This window comes from Punica granatum, chromosome 2 (assembly GCF_007655135.1).
Source record: "Punica granatum isolate Tunisia-2019 chromosome 2, ASM765513v2, whole genome shotgun sequence".
Lineage (NCBI taxonomy): Eukaryota > Viridiplantae > Streptophyta > Magnoliopsida > Myrtales > Lythraceae > Punica > Punica granatum.
The window spans coordinates 29,477,805-29,498,154 of NC_045128.1; the positions used below are offsets into that span (position 1 = coordinate 29,477,805).

Consider the following 20,350-nt stretch of genomic DNA (forward strand, 5'->3'; position numbering starts at 1 on the left):
TCATATAATCTTCTAAATTATGTCGAGACTCGTATTCACGCATATGCTCGGTCATGAAACATCCATTAAGTTCACATAGAAATGTGCAAATTGAAAATTTCACGAGCCACATCTTTTGATGTGTTTGATCGGATTAAGGGAAAAATGTTCTCTCCAAATCTAAATTCTTTTCACTTAACCCACCAGGAAGTGATCTCTCATCTTGAACTCCAGTAAAATTTTCAGATTTGAAGTCCGGCCTTCATCCAGTACCTACTTCCGGATGAAGAGAGCATGCAGAATTTCATCAGTATGTGGAAATCATATTTAACAACTAACTTTTGGACGGGTTTCATAAATTACAGTGCCAGTGTCTGGTTGTATTGGCGATAAATGAAACAACGCGATTACCGGACGGCAAAAATCAGAGGCATATAATAGCTGGAAAAAGCCATCCTAATTCCATAATCTCTTGCCAAGATCGTCGTCGTCGTCTTCTTCATCAGTCTCACCAGCGTAGTGCTTGTTATGATCGCAAGTATCAGACTCATCACCACCTGAGTCGACATCAGGGCCTTCCCCCTCTTCGCTGATAGAGTGCAATGAGTTCCAATCGGGAGGGAAGGTCTTCTGCAGGGCCTGCGTAAGCTCTCCACCTGTCCTCTCGATCTTCCTCAGGCATTTTGACCAGTGAACTGCGGTCCCCATGTCCACTGTCAGCTCTGACTCTACCATCTCTCTGCAGATGGACACGATTCCTGAGTACACATACTCTTCGGCGACTGTGGCTCTTGAGAGTAGCGAGGTCATCAGGCAGTGGTACACAGCCTTGTCGGGCTTCAGGCCTTTGAGCTTCATCTCCTCGAAGCACGCAAGGGCCTTCTCAGGGAGAGAGGCATGAGCCCACCCGTGGATCAGAGTCGTGTATGTCTTGATGTTGGGTTTCACCCGCAGGGCCTCCATTTCCTCCATCGTTTTCGCCGCTCTCTACAAAAAAGGATACTCTGTTTATAATTATACAAACTACATGTATTTAAGCCTCGGAAATAATCAAAAAGACCTTGAAACACTGATAACCAAGTGCATCCATCGATGCTAAAAGAACATCCTGCAAGTTCCAGAACTTTAGATTTTGGTAGTTGATTTGTTTGGTCTCAAAAATCTGGAAGTACTTACGAGGTTTCCCTACTACAAAAGAAACAGAAAGAAAGTCTGAATGCTTAAGAAATGGCATGCTGAATCGTGTCTACATGGTGCATTGGCATCATATCAGGAAGCGCTAAACATCCTTTTTTTTTTTTCCCCTCTTTTTGGCCATTTACATCATTTTGCTAGCAATCTCAATACATATAGAAGTTTCGCTCGGTGGTCCTATATTTTCCCTCTGAAAATGAAGGTGAAGGACAATTGATGGGATAATGGGAAGTGCCCCTGAAAAGAACTTCGTGGGTTATCAATTGGACCAAAAAATTACCTGCATGTCACCAGCCTTGCAACAAGCATTGATAAAAGATGTGTAAGTATGAATGTCAGGCTTAACCCCTTCCCCTTTCATTTGCTGCATTAGATCTGCAGCTTCCCATACATCTCCTCTTCGGGCCCATCTGCAACACACAAAATAAGATAATTGGTCATGAATGATAAAGAACACCATTTAAAATCCTGTCTTTTGGAAAGAAAAAAGAGAAAAGCCATTCAAGCATTAATTTCGTCACAAAAACACAAAAAATAATGTTAGTAATTTATATATACCCGTCAATCAAGATGTTGTAGACAAAAGTATTCCTGGGGATCTTTTGCAAGCTCATCTCTCTAGTAACTGCAAGAGCGCTCTGCATCCTTCCAGCCTTGCAGCATGCCTTCAGTAAGGCCTCGTATGTATACACATCAAGTTCGAGGCCCTCATTTCTCATTCTTGTAAAATACTCGAAAGCTTTACCTGTATCACCTAGTGACGCATACCCATGCATGATGGTTGTGTACGTATGCTCATCTGGATTAATTCCAGCAAGCATCATCTCGTCCAGTATTTCAATTGCCTTGTCCATCTGCAAACATTCAAAATCAAGAATCATTTTTGCAACTATTATCACCCTACCGCTCCTAATTTATTGGATGAGAACAATCTTATTCCCTACACGCAGTCATGATTCCCGAGACATGCCATACACACAGTTAAGGTGGATGGCTAAAGGGAAGGACATGTCTTAAAACAGGGACAAAGATCGCATATCTTTTGTGATTTATTAGTTTTCGCCAATCTTTCGTGAAATAAATTTTGATATTGGCAGGGACATGGTCAAGACATCAACCTATAAGGGTGGTGGGCTAGGGGAAAAAAGGGTTCCCAATCCCCCCCCCTCCCCGTTCTCAAGGTACTTCGGGGCAAAATAACAAAAACATACCTTACGCTTCTCCACAAGACCAAGAATTAGAGCATTAAATGTATGCACAGTCGGTATGCATCCACTCCGTCTCATCATATCAAAAATCTCCAGAGCCCTTCTCACATCTCCTGCTTTAGCAAAAGAATGTATAATGGGCATAAATGATTGAGACGTGGGCCTATGCCTCTCTTTCTGCATCTGTTTGATAGTCCCGATTGCACGCTCCATGTTTCCCATCCCACAGAATGCTCGGATGATGTTATTGTAAAGCACCACATCGGGCTTCAACCCATCCCTCATCACATCCTCAAAGATCGCGAATGCATTCGCCCAATCCTTTAGCTTTATGAACCCATTGATCAGCATTGAGTAGGTCTTTCTGTTGTGCTTTATGCCCTCAGATCTCATCGTCCTGCTGATCTCTAAGGCTCGGGAAACTTTCCCAGTCTAAGAACATCATTACCAATCACCACGGTTGTAAAGATAAGCTGATGGATACATAATATATATATAAGGAAAAGGATGCATCACCTTAATGAAGAGATTTATCAAACATCCATAACTAATTACAGAGGGTGTAAGACCACATTCCTGCAGTAAAAGACATGATATGTTAAGATAATAAATGTATGTAAATTATCCATTTATTTTTTTGGAAAAAGATGATGGCTCTTACAGGTTGTAGCAGAGATGGAAAAAGTCTATACCTTAAGTCTCTCGAAAACAATCAAACATTTGGCTCCATCACCAATCATTGTGTAACCATCCATCATTGTGTGATATATATCAATAGGAGCATCTATCCCTTCTTCTTCCATCTGCTTCACAAGTTCTTCAGCTCGATCCATATTGAATGTTTGGCTGTTTCTCGATTTGGAGATGGACAAAACAAGAGAGCAAGCTTATGAGCAAAGTAAGTCGTTGTAAACATATTCCATTAACCGGAAATAGAAATAAAAATTCCCAAAAGAGTCAACACAATGTGAAAGGTGAGATAGGAATTCTTGTATTAAAAAGTGTAATACATTGTGTTCAGGTGCAAAAAGGGCCTCCAGATTAAGGGAAAGGAAGAGAAACAATACTATCGCTGTCCTCAAACTTTAAGGAGTCCAAGCATCGAACAAAAGACATAACACTCACCAATTTGCATATATTATATTCCCGTAGATGATTGCATTCATAGTTGAATGTCTCTCTCTAGCCTCCTTAAACCAGTGCTCTGCAGCTCTTCAAAACCAGAGAACAGGAAGTGTGAGATCCCACAAGCATTAAATCTGATGCTAATAGAGAAACATGAAATGAAATTCCTTTTGTTTGGGGATAATTAAATATTACTAAATTTTGACAATATAATGGCACATTCATAGCTAGTGGCTTCATGAACCATGGAATTTCATAAATTGCTAACATAGGTGGTATTATATGCTGTTAGCCCGAAAAAGACTATTTTTAAAAATCAATTATGCACCATGTGCTCTCTCCAGTAAGTGCAATTGATCAAGTGAAGGTTAACTTACTCAACATTGCCCATTTTGGCGAATCCTCCCACCAATATGCTGTAAGTCACAAGGCTCATCTCAATACCTTCTTCCTTCATTTTCCTTACACAAGATAACGCCTCTTCCATGTCTCTTCCCACAGCATACGCGTATATAAGACTGCAGAAGGCAAAACTAAATTACAGTGGGAGCAACCGTGAACTACAATACGCACGAGCAAACCCAATCAGTACGGTTTTATCCAAAAACTAGATCTTGGAAAACCACAAATCACTAACGAATAGAAAATAGAGACCGGTGCGACAGTCATATCTGACGGAAAAAGGGAAGTTTGACAAGCTCACTTTGTGTACACATGCGAATTCGGTTCTATTCCCCTCGCTCGCATTCTTTCAAATGTTTCACGTGCACGATGCATGTCTCCCCGTCTTGCATAATAATTCACCATTAAGCCAAACTCTCTTCTGGAAGGCTAGCAAGAATGATAAGATCAGCAAACGTGATACAGGTAAACAATAAATTTGCAGAGACGGAATTCCCAGAAGCATTTGAGAGACAAGCTGAGGAACATATAAGGTACAATTTCATGCGAAAATGATTGAGCATCTATTGCAGTGGAAACACTGTCCGAGGGAAAAATTTTGGGTGTCCTACATCCAAATGGATTGTAACTAAGCGCTTATTGTTCGAATGGATCATTATTACTGGAAAGTTTACGATAAAACACACTAATCAGAACTCCAACTACCCTGCCAATAGCCAAAATAAGCCTCGGAAGAACAGAGAAACCCATGACCAAACCAGTTAGCCAAAGACTATCTGTATAAGAATCTCTATATCATTCCTTTTGAATATAATCAAATCAATATAATAATTTAGTAGTAGAAAAATGCACATATTATACGCTTCAGTGCAGAGAAGCACTCGACACAAAGAACTGATCCCGGCAATTAATTCCTCGCAAGTTTATACCTTTTTTATCCTCTCAAATGCGCTAACAACAGCCTGCCAGTTCTCAGGTTCAGTCTCCAGAACACTCCGGAATCCATTCCTCAAGCCCTCCCTCTCCCCGTGCCACTCCGACCTGTACTCCCTCCCCTCGCCACCGCGGCCCTCCACGAACCTAACCCTCTCCTCTGCTCTCGACTTCTGCCGCCTCCCATCATCTAACTTCACGGTCAGAACCCTTCCGTGATATTCAATACCGTCGAACTCCACGGCCTTCATGGCAGACTTGGCCGCGGCAGGGCCACCATAAATCACGAACCCAAATCCCGCATTGCGTTCAGTCTCATTGTGGCCCTTGATCAGGATGACGTTGCTTATGGGCCCAAACTGCCGAAAAAACTCGGTGAGCTCATGTTTCTTGACCCAGGTGGGCAGGTTCCCGACGAAGATCTTCCTGAGCTGACGGTAATCAATGGACGGTGGCGCATCCTCTGCTGAGCTTAATTTCTCACCTGGGTCTAATTCTGCGGTCGTTTGAGCTTCAATTTCTTGAATTTCCAGCGGAGGGGGAGGCGGAGGCGGAGGGGAGAGTTTACTGGAGAGCCAGAGCTTGTTAGAGAGAGAGTGAGAAGCTGTCGGCTGATTGGAGGCGATAGGTGAGGCGATAGGTGTGCGGCTTATCAGGTTCTTCAGGGGGTTCTTGGGGACTTTCCTGGCGGCGGCGGTGGGAGGGGGCGGAGTGACGGCCTTCTTTATGGTATGGGGCCGCCGGAGGTGGCGGCAGGAGGAGGTGGAGGAGGAGGCCGAGGGGTCGGGCTCCGGCTCCGGCTCGGGTCCGAGTCTTAGAGAGAAGGATACGTGTGAGGGAGCTCTGGGGGTGGCGGAGTGTGAAGACTGTAGGGTGCGGTGTTTACCAGCTAGAGGGGCGGCGGAGAACGGCGGCGTCTTGGCCGGAGAAGCATGTGGAGTGGAGAGAGTGAAAATGTCCATTATCCGATTCGGGTAAACCGAGCGGCCGGTGAAGAAGAGTAAAATTTGAATATATCGGTAGTTATATGGGTCCCAGTGGACTGGGCTTGGGCCACTAATGTAGATGATGGGCCTGGGCCCAGGCCCAAAACAATTAGAAGCAGATTCTTCGTTTCGGCTGATAATCGGAACTGACGATCGAGTCGGAACGAATGTTGGATCGATCCAATTTTCCAAATGGCGAAGAGATCCAGATATACTGGAAGTATCAGCACAGACTCGAATGATTCAGAGGGTCATACTACATGTGCAAAGACCCGTTAGAGAGGAGCATGGTTATATAGGAGCTCGATTAATTGTGGAATCAAGTGGTAGTTGCGACCTTCTACAAGCCAAGCATCAGAGATTTGTTGATTCGGATGGAAATGTTCACGCACTTGAACGTGCAAATGCCGGTAGTTTCACTGCTTCATTGAATGATTGTCCCGGTTGTGCCCCCTATTTACATATTGTATTTGTTCTTTCTAGTTTAACGCCTAAACCCATCGAATGGTTGGTCTGCTGAATTTTTAACAACATTACTACTCAACACTTCCAACCACGTATGATGAAGCTGCTGCTCCTTCCAATCTCAGTTCTCATCAGATGAGATATGCTTGTTATTACATACGAGTGAATCTAATAAAGGACCACTAAGGTGGTAGTCCAGTTGGAAACGAACTACGTCTTTCAAAGAAGAGGTCAAGGGATCGAAACTCAACGTAAACACAAAAGCACTTGCATTAATAGACCATTATCCTCTACCCTCTGGGAGCTGTTCTAATCCACTGTACGCTTTGGTGAGGTCATAGCGACCCAGAGGAAAGTAGTTGTTATCAGCAGATCCAATACATTTAATCTAAGGGAAGGAAGAAAACCACAGAGCGAAAGGAGATAGAAGGGAAAACATATGACGATTCATTGAATCAATAGAATCCAATGTAAACAAACTCCGATAAACCATAATCTAAAACATCAGTCTACATGTCATCCATAGATATAGACGTAAAAAAGAGCACCTGGAAGAAAACAAAGGTTCTTCGATAGCAGCTAAAGTCCTTGCACTGTGAGAGCAAAAGCATCTGGCTCAGTACCTAAAGTTCCTGCGCCCAAAAGTTGGAGCTGGTGCGGCCTGTGGCTCGACCTCAAGCAGCCCAGGAATAGCATCCTTCATGCCAAGGGCAGCAAGCATCTCGAGGGTCTCCTTGTCAACCTTGATCTCGTCTGTCTTGATGGCAGATTCATCCGGGACAAAGTCCATCCTACGCTCACGCTCCTCCTCCTGAAGCTTCAGGGAGATCCCGCGGACTGGGCCCTTCTGAATCCTCTTCATGAGGTGGGTTGAGAAGCCAGCAATCTTGTTCCGGAGACGCTTCGAGGGAATGATGGCTACCTCCTCAAGGATCTTCTTGTTGGTGTGAAAGTCAAGGGTCATCTTGGAGTAGTACCTCTCAATGACCTGGCGAGAGGACTTCTTCACAGTTTTGGTGCGAACACGACCCATTTTCAGATGCCAAGTTGTTCAGTCCTGCAACATCGACAGTCCAGGGATTAGGAAGACAAGGTATACCTACCCGTCTCATTGTAAAATTCACACTTAAAGAGAGGATGAACAGAGAGAGGATTTCTTTACTGTTGGGGGAGAAATGCGGGAATAACATGAGGAACATTTTATGGCAACATTATGATATCAATCCAATTTTTAGAAATGAACTTCCGCAATGCCTTACAGTTGATGAAAACTACTTCATCTTGCACAAACATCAAACAAAGATGTAGTAACACTAACAGATATTGTGTTATGTCCCTAGGCCTGAAATAAGACCAACAACTTCACAATACAAAAAGCCAGTGATTCAATATCAACAGAAACAATAAGCCCCAGCGGCTACATACACGTAACTGCCTTGAGATTTTACGGAACGTACAACATGGAAAGGAAGTCACTGGTGAAACTAAACTATACCCGAATGTTCAGTTCAGTGAAACCTAGCTTCTGAATTAGAAAAAACCGGCCAAAACTTCAAACTGAAAGCTCCTCCCAAGCTTGATTAGGTCAATCTATTTCGAGTATCAAAGAACACGAAGCTTCACACTCATCGTACACTAACCCAGCTTTAGATTTTGGTTCGCTGTAAAACTCAACCCGACAAGGCGAAGACTTCAAAAGGTAACTGGTATAGAACCAGTTCCACAGTCACCTAAAGCTCACACTTTGATTCGCAGACGAAACCAGAAACATGCCACAATTTCCGAATGTGTTAGGCAGATAAAAAAGGGCCTCTTCTAAGCTCAATTTCCATTCGTTGCAAAATGTAACAAGCAACAAACGAACCATCAAAAACCCTAGAATTTCGCAGGCAACACTGCTTGTCTTGATTGGCGCAAAAGGGCACCACATCGAGAACTAAAAAGGCGAGAACTTTCCAGAGATTCTTCCCAATCTATCGGGAAACTAAACGCAACGTAGGGTTAGGGTTCGGATGTACCTTGCAGAGGATCTGAGATGGAGGACGAGGCCGAGGAGACGACGGCGACGATGGTGAGGTTGAACTCAAGACTGCGGGAGGGATTCAAGGGTTTTGCGAGGTTTGTACTTCAACATATTTGTTTTTTGGGCTAATTTCATTTTGCCCCTTGCAGTTTGGGGTTAATCTCAGATGCACCCTATATTTTTATAATCTCGTCAAATGGATCGTGAAGTTCGCGAAACGGTATTGAGTTGCCCGGGCCATTGATAAGGTGAGTTTTCCGGGGGGAATATGGTCGTATTATATGCCATTCATATGACTTCCCAAGTCTGAGTAAGGGGTCACTATTTGCAATAGTAAATATTTACAATTAATTTATTTTTTTCTTAATTTATAATTTTAATAATGAAAGTGAATTTTATAGATTATTTTTCTGTTTATATATGTTAAGACAGAAAGTTCATTTAAAATAATAAGAGGAAGCCCATGGCATCCTTACTCGGGTTTCCAAAGTATAATAAGCAATATATGACTAAAATGCACCAATGAAAGAAACAGTGCTCAATTTAGACAGCATTTAGAGACTTCATTGTTTCATCAATAAGAAAAATAAATAAAGACGGCATTGGGGCGTTCTGAGACGTCTGTCAAAGTAAAGGGGGCAAATTAAAATTGATCATTTTCATAATCTTGGGCCTGCTTAACGAACCCAATCCTTCTACTTCCTATCAATGGGCCGAGCCACTGGAGAAAATTTTGTGTGGTTCCATTTATCTTTAGTAAGTGATTTCTTTTAGTCAAAATAAAAGAAAAATAAAACCGATAATATAACTAACTAAAAACAGAATTTGGAACAAAAGTACCGTTAGTAAAAGTGTAGGGTGAGATGAATGAAAAAATAAGGATTGTGAGGTGGGCATACAGGTGAGTTAGTGGGCAATTATATTTAATAGAGATCGAAAAATTGATCCAATAAGCCGGACACGGTCCAATAACCTGAGCCCACATCGATACTCCAAATCAGTAATAATTGCTAGAAGAAATATTCTCTCTATTATTATTATTATTATTATTATCTCTCATATATCTTTAATACCTTTGATATATTATTCCCTTAAATATTGACTTGATATCTCCATGGAAAATTTTACTATCTATTATATGCAATTAAATATCTCAAGAGGATTACGATATCCCGATAGATATCTTATGCAGCTCTCCATAAATATCTCCAGGTAAGCCTAAATCCCTAAGTTCAATTGATTACTTTTCCAAGCACATTTTCATTTAAGTATCGAAGAGGGAAATCAGAATTCCCTCCCGTTCTTCCCTTTTTTGCAGGTCTATCGTGAAAACTCGAAGCTCATGACTTGCACGTGATCAAGGTTCAAAAATCGCGACCCCAACATTGGCTCCATCTGTAGGAAACGACACAAGAAGTCATTACATCGGTTGTGTTCCATCAAATTGAGAAGAAATAATAATTAGAACTAGGAGCGCCGCAAACTCTCAAGCCGAAAACAACAAGTCTCGGGGGGCTCCAAACCTCTTGCAGCAGGAGGCGACAAACCATCCAGACACTCGGGGGGGTCCTAACCCTTCGCGGCAGGCTGCAAGGAGCAACCCAGTATAATCAGCTCATCAAGATCTACCACCGCTACAGCATGACCCAAACGTGGTCTGAGTAGATCAACTAGCAGTTGATGTTCGAGCAGTGGTGGAGGTGATCGCCCGTGGTAATGCAGCCCCTCAAGCCACTCCGACTGGCTTGAAAGACTGTGCGGCTATTAACCAAAAGCTAAACCAAGATGAGAATGATGTTGCCTCCTCTAAGTGTCGGCCCAAATCTCCTCGCAAAGGGGACTCTGAAAAGTTACCTAGCGACATGCCTTCGCTGGACACAATTCCCCCTTAACTAGCTGTAGTGCTCTCTCCAAAGAACATCCAGCGCCTGGTTAGCAGAGCAGGTAACTAAAGTGATGCAGGTCATGGAGCAATAGCAACCAGGGTTCCCGCCCCTCGAAGAGGACTCTAAGTGGCCTCTCTATAGGGAGATCCTCTGCGCTAAAGTATCCCAAAAATTACTTCTCGGATTACCCTATACAATGGGAAGACGGACCGGGTAAATCATGTTCGCCGATACTCAGCTTCTCTCATGGGAAAAGGAGTGTCAAAACAAGCACAATGCCTCCTGTTCCCAGGAACTCTCACTAGGGATGTAGTGGACTTGTTCTACTCTCTACAACCTGGCTCAATAACGAGCTTTAAGCAATTGAAGGAGTTATTATTAGAGAGGTTCGCGAGCATGTGCCAAGCGAAGAAGAGTGTCACTCAGTTGTTTTTCCTGGAACAAAGGGAAAAAGAATCCCTTCATGACTAGTATGACAGAGTCCTTAGAAGGCTTGACACAGTGCAAGGCCGTGGCAGCTTTCGAAAAAGGCCTAACGATTGAAGACCTCGCGAAGAGCCTAATTATTACACTGCCCAATAGCTTTGCTGACCTTGTTGCTCGTGCGTGGAAATTTATGACTATTGAGGAGTCTCTCTCTACATGGAAGAATGAGCATGTGGGTGAGAAAAGGAAGAACAATCCAGAGGACAACCGAAGTGAGCAAAAGTCCTCCTCGCAATTTAATAAGTTCACTCTTGTCAATGCCCCAAAAGCAGTTACCCTCCATGAGATCGAGATGTTCGACCTAGCGACGCCCCTATCGGCTAGGAAATGTAAAGATATGGTTAAAGATCCAAACTTATATTGGAGGTACCATAAGGCTCGGGGCCATCATACTGAACACTATAGAACTCTCAAGCATGACATTGAGGGACTTTACAAGCCGGTCACCTGAAAGTGTTCATTCAAGGTAGTGATCATTCACAGAACTAGGAAAGCGACACCAAACAAGGTGACACGGTGCAAGGAGTGATTCATTAGACGGACTGTTATCTTTCATGCTTTTTAGTCTAAGCACTTTCCTTTCTATTTAGGATTTCCTCATCTAAATGATCCATTGCTTAAAACGATGCCCACCTTTGCTTCTCAAAGCGAAGGGATGCCCATTAATGGCTAATAACTTATAAGACTCCTCATTAAAGGAGCCATAGCTTAAAGCGATGCCCACCTTCGCTTCTCAAAGCAAAGGGATGCCCATCAAGGGCTAGCAGTCTCCAAGACTCCTCATTAAAGGAGCCATCGGTTAAAGCGATGTCCACCTTTGCTTCTTAAAAGTGAATGGCTAGTAATCTTTGAGACTCCTCATCTAAAGGAGCCATCGCTTAAAGCGATACACAGCTTTGCTTTCCAACGCGAAAGTATGGCTAGTAAACAGAGGCTAAGAATAACGTACGATAATGAAGAACGAAGACTTCCTCAACAGAAGCAACAACGCCCAATAAGGGAGGAGTTTTCTCTTGCGGGACAAAGTAAATGATATGAAGAACTCCTACCAAGAGGCCATCGCTTATTAACTCGGTATTTGAAGACCTCACATAATTGGCCTTCGCTCAAACCGCGAAGAAAAACTCATAGCAAGGCTATTGCTTACAACGCGATAATAATAGGTACACGACTTTGATCCACTCCTGTGACCTCACGAGCTCACGAGAGCGGAGGGAATATGTTAGGGATCGAAAAATTGATCTGATTAGCCAGATACTGTCTAACGTCCTAGGCTCATATCGATACCCCAAATCGGTAACAATCCCTAGAGGAAATATCCTCTCCATTATTATCTCTCATATATATTTAATATCTTTGATATATTATTCCCTTAAATATTTACATGATATCTTTATGGAATATTTCACTATCTATTATATGCAATTAAATATCTCAAGAGGATTACGATATTCTGATAGATATCTCATGCGGCTTTCTATAAATACCTTCAGGTATGCCTAAAGCCCTAAGTTCAATTGATTACTTTTCCGAGCATATTCTCATTTAAGCATCATAGAGGAAAATCGAGATTCTCTCCCATTCTTTCCCTTTTTTGCACGTTAGTCATGGAAGCTCAGAACTCATGGCTTGCACGTGATCAAGGTCTGAAACAGTTGTATACCTCATCAACATGTTACCAACCAAATCCCTTAATTTCAAAACACCCTTTGAGGTTATTCATGGTCATAGTCCTGATTACTCTAGCTTATAGGTCTTTGGCTGCCTCTGTTATCCTTATTTACATCCTTATACTCATCATAAATTAAAACCTCGATTTCGACCCCGTGTCTTTCTTGGGTATCTCTATCACTATCAGGGGTATCGATGTCTTGATCCTACCACTAGGTGCATTTTTTTTTTATTTACATAGGTTGTCTTTGACGAGCATTCATTTCCTTTCAAGACAGGTGCGCCTATCCCGGTGGAAACTGTTCGGTCTTCTTCAGGCCTCGTATATGCTACTCATATGCCTTTTCATCCTCTCTCCAATACAAATTCCATTCACATTCTTATTCCTTCATCCATTTTCTCACCATTATATTCCTCTATTACCATTGATTCATCTACCATGGCTCCTGAGGTCATGATCAATTTACAAGTACAATAGTGTCGAGTGAGGATGCTCTGGCTTCTAATGCTGCACCTACTCCCCAAAACACTCATAGGATGATGATACGATCTAAGGATGGGACACTCTCTTCTCCTCGGTTTACTATAGCCCGACATCCTTCGGCTTTCTCTGTCTCTACTAATCTGCAGGAACCGTAGATATTTGCTCAAGCCCGCAAACATCATACTTGGTAAACAGTGATGTAGGAAAAGTGTCAGGCGTTACTCTAGAATCATACTTGGAATCTTGTTCCACCATCTTTCTGCCCAGAATGTTATTAGCTTTAAGTGGGTCTATCGCATCAAACAAAAAGCCGATGGATCCATCGATCGTTACAAGGCTCGACTGGTGGCAAATGGTTTTAATCAGAGGGAAGGGATTGATTACTCAGAGACTTTTAGTCCAGTGATAAAGCCGGTCACCATTCGAATGGTTCTCTCAATCGTTGTTTTATACCAGTGGCCAATTCGACAACTAGACATGAAGAATGAGTTTCTTCATGGGTATCTCACTGAGGAAGTTTACATGTGACAACCTCCAGGTTTTGTTGATTCCTCTCGCCCTGATCACGTATGCCACCTTCGTCACTCTATCTATGGAATTAAGCAAGCCCTCAGAGCTCGGTTTTAGCACCTTAGCACCTATCTTCAGCATCTTGGTTTCTCTGACTCCAAGGCTAACACTTCTTTGTTTATTCTTCGGGGATCAAACTATCTTGATTATCTCCTTGTCTATGTTGATGATATCATTCTCACTGGGACTTCAGGTGCACCTTTTCATTCCATCATTTCTGCATTTCAGAGAGAGTTTGCAATGAAGGACCTTGGTCCTCTTCATTTCTTTCTTGGGATGAAGGCTCATGCTGATGGTACTGGACTATACCTCACACAGTATAGGTACATTATGGCTTGTAGTTCTATGCTAGAGTGCAAGCCTATCAGCTCTCAAGTCAATTGTATTGAGAAGTAACCTTTATGGAACTTGCAACTCTACTCTTGCAAAAACAGACTAAGAGGATTAGCTATCCAGTATTCGGGGGAGAGTTCGAGTTTCAAGAAATAGTGTTTGGAAGCCCTTGTCCAAACTAATATTTTACAAAGAGTCGACAAAGAACGTGCCATAGTTAGTTACTATGTACTTGAATTGATAACATTTGAGATTATGCAACTCTTAGTGCTCGGCTTTCTCTTCATGATAGGGATTCTTTTCATGATCCTTCTCTATGCAGGAGTGTGGTGGGTAGTCTTCAGTATCTCTCACTAAGTAGACCTGACATTACTTATGCAGTCAATTAAATGTGTTAGTTCATGCACTGCCTCACTGTTATTCATTGGATGGTTATGAAGCGCATTTGCGGTACCTCAAGGGTACAATTACAAATGGGCTTCATATCCATCCTAGCTGTACACTGTCCCTTCATGGTTTCTCTGATGCTGATTGGGTTAATAATCTTGATGATCGTCGATTTGTTAGTGGCTTCGTTTTTTTTTTTTTTTTGCTCCAACCCAATCTCTTAGAGCTCTAAGAGGCATAAGATAGTTGCACGCTCTATTAGTAAGTCTGATATAATGGTCTTGCCAATACCACTGCTAAGATCTTATGGCTTCAGTCCCTTCTTCGAGAACTTGAGATTCCTAACCGTTACCCTCCTACTCTCTAGTGTGACAATATCTCTACAATCTATCTTACGGTGAATACTATCTTCCATGCTCGGACCAAACACATTGAGATCGATTATCACTTTGTACGAGAGCATTCATGCGCAAGCAGCTTTGTATTCGCTTCATTAACTCTGATGATCAGCTTGCCGATGGAATCACCAGTTGCTTATCTTCTTCTCGCTTTGCTGCTATTTGGACCAAGCTTCACGTGAAGAACTCTCCATTCGGCTTGCAAGGGAGTAATAGAGATGATAGAGTAGATTATACATGATTTTAGCTTTCCATGTATACCTTTCATACTGTAGGAATGTATAGATATCAATTGATATATTTCCTTTTCTACATCTATAAAATACCACTAGGCCTATAAGCGATTGGGCCTATCTCCAATCCAAAAGCTCGAGCTAATAGGTTGTGGTACCTTATCATTTATAAACTCGTGGATTTTTCTTTAGTTTTTCCGTGTGGGACAATACGTCTCAACACCAGTCCTCATGTGGTAATGTGTGACTTTGATACTTTACCTACACGTGCCATGTGGACTTGAACACCCGCCCTCAAGAATTGACTACGAGCCATGACTGAACTTTCATGCTCGGGACTTAACCACGAGGCGGACTTCTTCTTACACCTCAGGCAAGGAGGAGGGGGTATAATTGATAATGAGGCCACACTTGGGGCGGATTAAGACGAGGCGCAACTTGGCTGCCTTGAAACTAGACTTGGCATGGTGTGAGCCCACATGTGCGCGCGAAAGCGTAACCTTCTTTAATACCATGTAAAAATACTACTGGGTCTATAAGCGATTGGGTCCATCTCCAACCCTAAAGCTCAAGCTAATAGGTTATGGTACCCAATCACTTATAAACCCGTGGATTCCTCTTTAATTTTTTCGTATGGGACAATATGTATCAACAACATCTATGTACAGTTCCTATATAATACAATTCATATCACCTCACACAATTACGTGAGGCTTCAGCCATCCTATCTTCTGATCTTTAAGAATATTATTAGTTTGCACAATGTGAACTAGCTATTCCATCCTGTCATATATGCAGACAAAATTTATTTCACAAACATAATTTACTAACTTCTTATGGTGTGTATTGCGGTGTCTTTATATGCCTTCCCTCTGTAGATATTCAATTGAAAGTGAACCTGTGTCATGACGATTGAAATTGCACAAAACCTCTTTTGCATTTAATCGTATTGATTGGAAGAAAATTATCATGCGTAGATAAGAGAAGGTAGTCATGCCATTTCCGGACAACAAGTTATGTAACGAGGTAAATATATGGGTGTTTGGTAGTGTCTGAGATAGGATAAAGAGTTCAACTGGACTTGTCATTTTCCTTTGGTTTTTGTCACTCTTGCATAAATTGAAAGAACAAGCAACAACTTAAGGTGAGTTATTAATAAGTATCTAATATAATCTTATAGAACCGACGTGGATTGGTTCAAGCGATTCGATACTTGTTCTGCTTAAGCAAGGTTTTGGGCTTGAGTCCTTGTGGATGCAGAAAATTTATGCCGGGAGAGATTTACACCTTAGTGGGTTAACCCGGCTCTATTAGATTAGTCGGGACTTAATTGGACTTCCGAATACCAGAGTTCACATTGAAAAAAATCTTATAGAGTTCGTTTCGGATTGCAATGGGAGGTTTCAAAAGTGTATTATTTTCGAAGTAGAATCAATGTTTGGGAAGAAAACTTCCAAACCATCGTACTGGTAAAACTTTTGGTGTTGCTATGTGTGATTTCTCCAACTGGTCAATAAAGACTTATGAAAACCGATTTTACTTATTCAATATTTCCTTTTTATAACTTATTTTATATTTCAAACATAAATCAATCATTTCTATTTAATGAGCAATTTAGAATTAGAATTTTCTAAATATTTTACTTGTTATAAAATTAAAAATTATTTTTCAACAATTTTTCTTTAATATCTTTTCATCAATAATAGCATACACAAACCAAAAAACAGTTAATGGTGTTAAAGATACAAATTTGAAGAGGGACACTTGTCTCATCAGTTTAGAGCTCCCTGCCGAGGATGAAACTCCAATAATTCATTCACGGAGTTGGAGCGTGTGAAAATTTGTTGAGCCGATAATCAAGTATAAGTCAAGTATTTAATAATACAGTTTAAGTATTTAATACTTCTATTATAAATCACGAATAATAAAAGTATAAACACTTAAATAGAAGCACTATGCACTTGAACTGAAAGTAGCGAACGCATTTCGGTAACTTAATGTCATATTAGAATTTCCAAACTATATATGGAAAAGGAGTTGCAAAGGAAAAGAAAAGGGGTCCAATTGCACACGAAGAAGCAAAATTGTAAAATACCCACTGGGCCTATAAGCTATTTGACCAATCTCTAATCCAAAAGTTAGAGATGATAGGTTGTGATACCCAGTCTTTTATAAACCCATGGGTTTCTATTCCATTTTTCCGTGTGAGACATAACATCTCTTAACACCTGTCCTCACGTGGCAACATGTAACTTTAACGCTTCACTTACACTTGTCAAGTAGACTTGAACATCCACCCTCAAGAACTGACTATGAGCTGTGACTGGATTTTCGTGCTCAGGACTTCTAACCACGAGATAGACTCTTCTTGCACCTCGCGTGAGAGGAAGGGGGATAATTGACAATGAGGCTATACTTGGGCCAAACTAAAATGAGGCAGACTTTTCTCCACATTCGGATTTTTAAGAAACCACAAGTTCCGCACTCGAGCCGAACACGAGTGCACTTCGGTTGCCCATCGACGAAAAAACATATCACTTGGTGTGATGTGAGTCCATACACCTGCGCACGGAAACATAATTTGCTCTGATACTATGTAAAACTCTCATTTGGACCTACATGAACTTGAGTTCATTTGCAACCCAAAAGCTTAAGTTAATATGTTGCTAGACTTAAGGCTCATATAAGCTTGTGGTTTCTTCCTTAGTTTTCTATGTGGGACAACACATCTCAACACCCGTCCTCAACGTGGCGACGTGTGGCCCAACATGTGGCACATGCTCTTAGATACCCGCCATCAATAACTGTCCACAAGCCGGACATCTTTTTCCATGCTCGGGTGAGGAGGGACAAGCACGATTGCCCATTGACAAAGAGATAGATCACTTGGCGTGATGTGAGTCCATACAAGTGCGCACGAAAGAATAACCTGGCTTTGATACCATGTAAAATTCGCACCGCGCCTATAAGCTATTGGATTTATCTTTAATAAAAAAACTCGAACTGATAGGTCGTGGTACTTAATCTCTTATAAATCCATGGATTACTATTCCATTTTTCCGTGTGCGACATAACATCTCTCAACAAAAATTTTTATTTTTAATTTTGTATTAGTTTTCCAAATCGAAAGGAAGACATAAATTTCAATAAACAACAACCAACAACAGATATCGTATTTTGTCTTATTTTTAACTCCGGACACCAACTTCCTTGCAGTTAGCTGGCACGATATAGTCCCAACTCCATAGGCCTTTCAAATTATTTGGGTGGAGGGGTGAGACCCGCCTTGAGCTTCTGAATGGTTTGCACATCGGATTTGAACGACTTAGCCAAGATTGTGTCGTCGATACCTGTCCCGAACACACTCACGGGAAGAGACACGGTCCCAGCGCTGGCACTCCCAAAAGCGGAGACGGCCAAGGCGAAGTCCTTTGGGCTAGGGTTGTACTGGAAGTGCACGAGCCCCTTGGGGAACACGAAGATGTCACCAGCTTGAAGGGTCTGGGTATAGAGCTTGCTGGTCGTGTCTATAAAGCCGACCTCAAGGGACCCATAGGTCAGGAGCAGGAGCTCGGAGGCCCTGGGATGGGTGTGGGGCGGATTAACAGTTCCCACAGGAAACTGGAGGACTGCATAGGACACGCTCTGCCCGTTCAGGGCCGGAAACTCGGCCATGGTTGCCTTCGTCACGGTGAAGTTCGCTGGCTGGGCCTGCTCCTGGATGAGGGTCCTCATGCCGGTGTACGTGAAGAAGGTTGCATTGACCTCGTTGGCTCCTTGAGGGACGACGAAGTCGGTGAGGATGTCAGGGTCACCGCCACGGGCCCCCATTGCAAGGGTTAATACTAGTGCCAAGAGAATGAACGCATGCTTGGAATCCATTTTAATTATGGTCTTCGATGGTTTCATTTTCCCTCTCTTTTCTCTTGGTTTGATTTATATTGCGAATGTGAATTAATCTTAACGAGGTTTTTATAGGGAAATATGGGATGCCACACTACCAGAAGTTTGAAAAATACGGCGTATTCCTTTATGCTAAATCTCTAGATATTATCATTTTTGGACAATAGTGAATATATACCTTTCGTACGTACGTACACAAGAGTCCGGCCAACTTATTCACATTGTAAACGAGTTATCAATTTTTGATATAATTTATTCTTCTTTGTTTTTTTGGGTGAGATTTATGGGATGTTCTTAATTTATCAATGAACACTAATTTCATACTTACGAGATGCTCCTAATGAATTTTTGAACTCTGTTTTGCATATATAATCTGCTAATTCATAAAAATACTTTGCTTTAAGTCCCATTCTTTTATTTATTTAATTTGCAAATTATTTAAAAGTTCTGTTCTGATTGTGTATGTTATTTTCACAACATAAAGTGGAAGGAAAAGAGGATGAAGTCAGTTGGTCACTTCTTTCTAGAGTAGCATTGTAAAACTTCATGGGATATTTCATGTCATATTCGAATATGACCCGTAAGCACACAATGCGAACTAGCTGTCCATCCCATCACAATTAAGCAGGCGAAGAGACTGCTGTTTTGTCATACCTTATCGACAAATTTCTTGTTGGTGCGTAGTGCAGCGTCTCCTCATTCGTTTCTTCAGTACATATTCAAACAAAATTGAACTTGGGACCGGTAATTTCGGAGCGGAGACGGCTGACATGACTATATTATTTCTTGTACACTTACCGATGGACCAGAATTTGATTGAATTAATATGTGGATTATCACAACGAAATGAACTAATTGTTGCCTAATTATATATCCATTACATAACTAGCTTATGACTAATTATTTAGTTGAAATGACCATCGTGTGGCATCTATAAGTCGCTTAATATGTGACCTTTTATGTCAGTGCAAAACCGAAAAAAATAATATATGATCTCTTTATGAGGCTAAAAAAACTCTGCTTGATATTAACTTGTAATCATTAATTACGCATGATCATACGGCGACTAATAGCCGACTAAAATACTTCTTTTTGGGTAGATATAGCTGACTAATATTTTCACTATGGTGAATTTTTTTTTCGATTACAAAGGAGATCCGAGATCTAGTATAATGAAAGAGAAATTCAAAATAATTAATAAAGTGGCACACATGCAACTTCTAAATCTACAGCTGAGAGCATGCGCCGCTACTTCATACCTTTTTTTCATCACCATGGTGAAAGTTGGATGGCTCACCATCTGCAACGGTGTACCATATAAAGTTTCCTAAAATGGTAGATTAATAAGACAGATCAATAACGAGTCTTTTCTCCTAGATTTTTCTTTTTTGTGTATTATAATATCTGAAAGTCTAACGGGCTTGACTAATTTAGTTTGAACCGGATCGCTCCACTAAGAAATAAGTGTTTCTATATCAATGATTTTTTTTTTATTTATAATACTTGAACTCGACAACTTATTTAAAAAGAAATAAACTTTTGTTGATTTTTTCCTAGATTTTAGTGTCGTCGTAATCCATAACTAGTCTCTCAGACCCACTCCCCCAACGAGTACCATCCCCAAGGAACATAAACATAACATGATCCGGTCTGCAATTCATTCATGGGCAACTTCTTCTTCTTC

The 20,350-nt window shown here is 41.5% G+C and overlaps 3 protein-coding genes across 3 annotated transcripts; all 3 read right to left on the reverse strand.

Moving 5' to 3' along the window:
* Positions 1–281: 281 nt before the first annotated feature.
* LOC116195465 (pentatricopeptide repeat-containing protein At5g04810, chloroplastic) lies at positions 282–5,840 on the reverse strand. Its single transcript, XM_031524681.1, has 10 exons — positions 4,838–5,840; positions 4,210–4,337; positions 3,884–4,024; positions 3,507–3,593; positions 3,074–3,227; positions 2,898–2,957; positions 2,385–2,813; positions 1,732–2,027; positions 1,454–1,583; positions 282–966 (listed from the first exon to the last, which is right to left on the reverse strand). Exons 1-10 carry the CDS (start codon positions 5,801–5,803, stop codon positions 436–438), a joined length of 2,922 nt encoding a protein of 973 aa, XP_031380541.1. The 5' UTR covers positions 5,804–5,840; the 3' UTR covers positions 282–435.
* Positions 5,841–6,716: 876 nt separating this feature from the next.
* On the reverse strand, positions 6,717–8,466 carry LOC116195467 (40S ribosomal protein S17-4). The gene is made up of 2 exons (XM_031524683.1): positions 8,311–8,466; positions 6,717–7,349 (listed from the first exon to the last, which is right to left on the reverse strand). Exon 2 carries the CDS (start codon positions 7,323–7,325, stop codon positions 6,909–6,911), a length of 417 nt encoding a protein of 138 aa, XP_031380543.1. The 5' UTR covers positions 7,326–7,349; positions 8,311–8,466; the 3' UTR covers positions 6,717–6,908.
* A 9,373-nt stretch (positions 8,467–17,839) lies between these two features.
* Positions 17,840–18,719, reverse strand: LOC116194722 (germin-like protein 9-3). The gene has a single exon (XM_031523608.1). The coding sequence runs from the start codon at positions 18,670–18,672 to the stop codon at positions 18,022–18,024; it is 651 nt and encodes a 216-aa protein (XP_031379468.1). The 5' UTR covers positions 18,673–18,719; the 3' UTR covers positions 17,840–18,021.
* Positions 18,720–20,350: the final 1,631 nt, after the last annotated feature.

Excerpts from the sequence above, each read along its gene's own strand:
- LOC116195467 (XM_031524683.1), bottom strand. The coding sequence starts at position 7,325 with ATGGGTCGTGTTCGCACCAAAACTGTGAAGAAGTCCTCTCGCCAGGTC.
- LOC116195465 (XM_031524681.1), bottom strand. The coding sequence starts at position 5,803 with ATGGACATTTTCACTCTCTCCACTCCACATGCTTCTCCGGCCAAGACG. Across the intron at positions 3,228-3,506 it reads AATATAATATATGCAAATTG|CCAAACATTCAATATGGATC; the intron begins GTGAGTGTTATG and ends ATCGAGAAACAG. Across the intron at positions 2,814-2,897 it reads TGATAAATCTCTTCATTAAG|ACTGGGAAAGTTTCCCGAGC; the intron begins GTGATGCATCCT and ends TGATGTTCTTAG.
- LOC116194722 (XM_031523608.1), bottom strand. The coding sequence starts at position 18,672 with ATGAAACCATCGAAGACCATAATTAAAATGGATTCCAAGCATGCGTTC.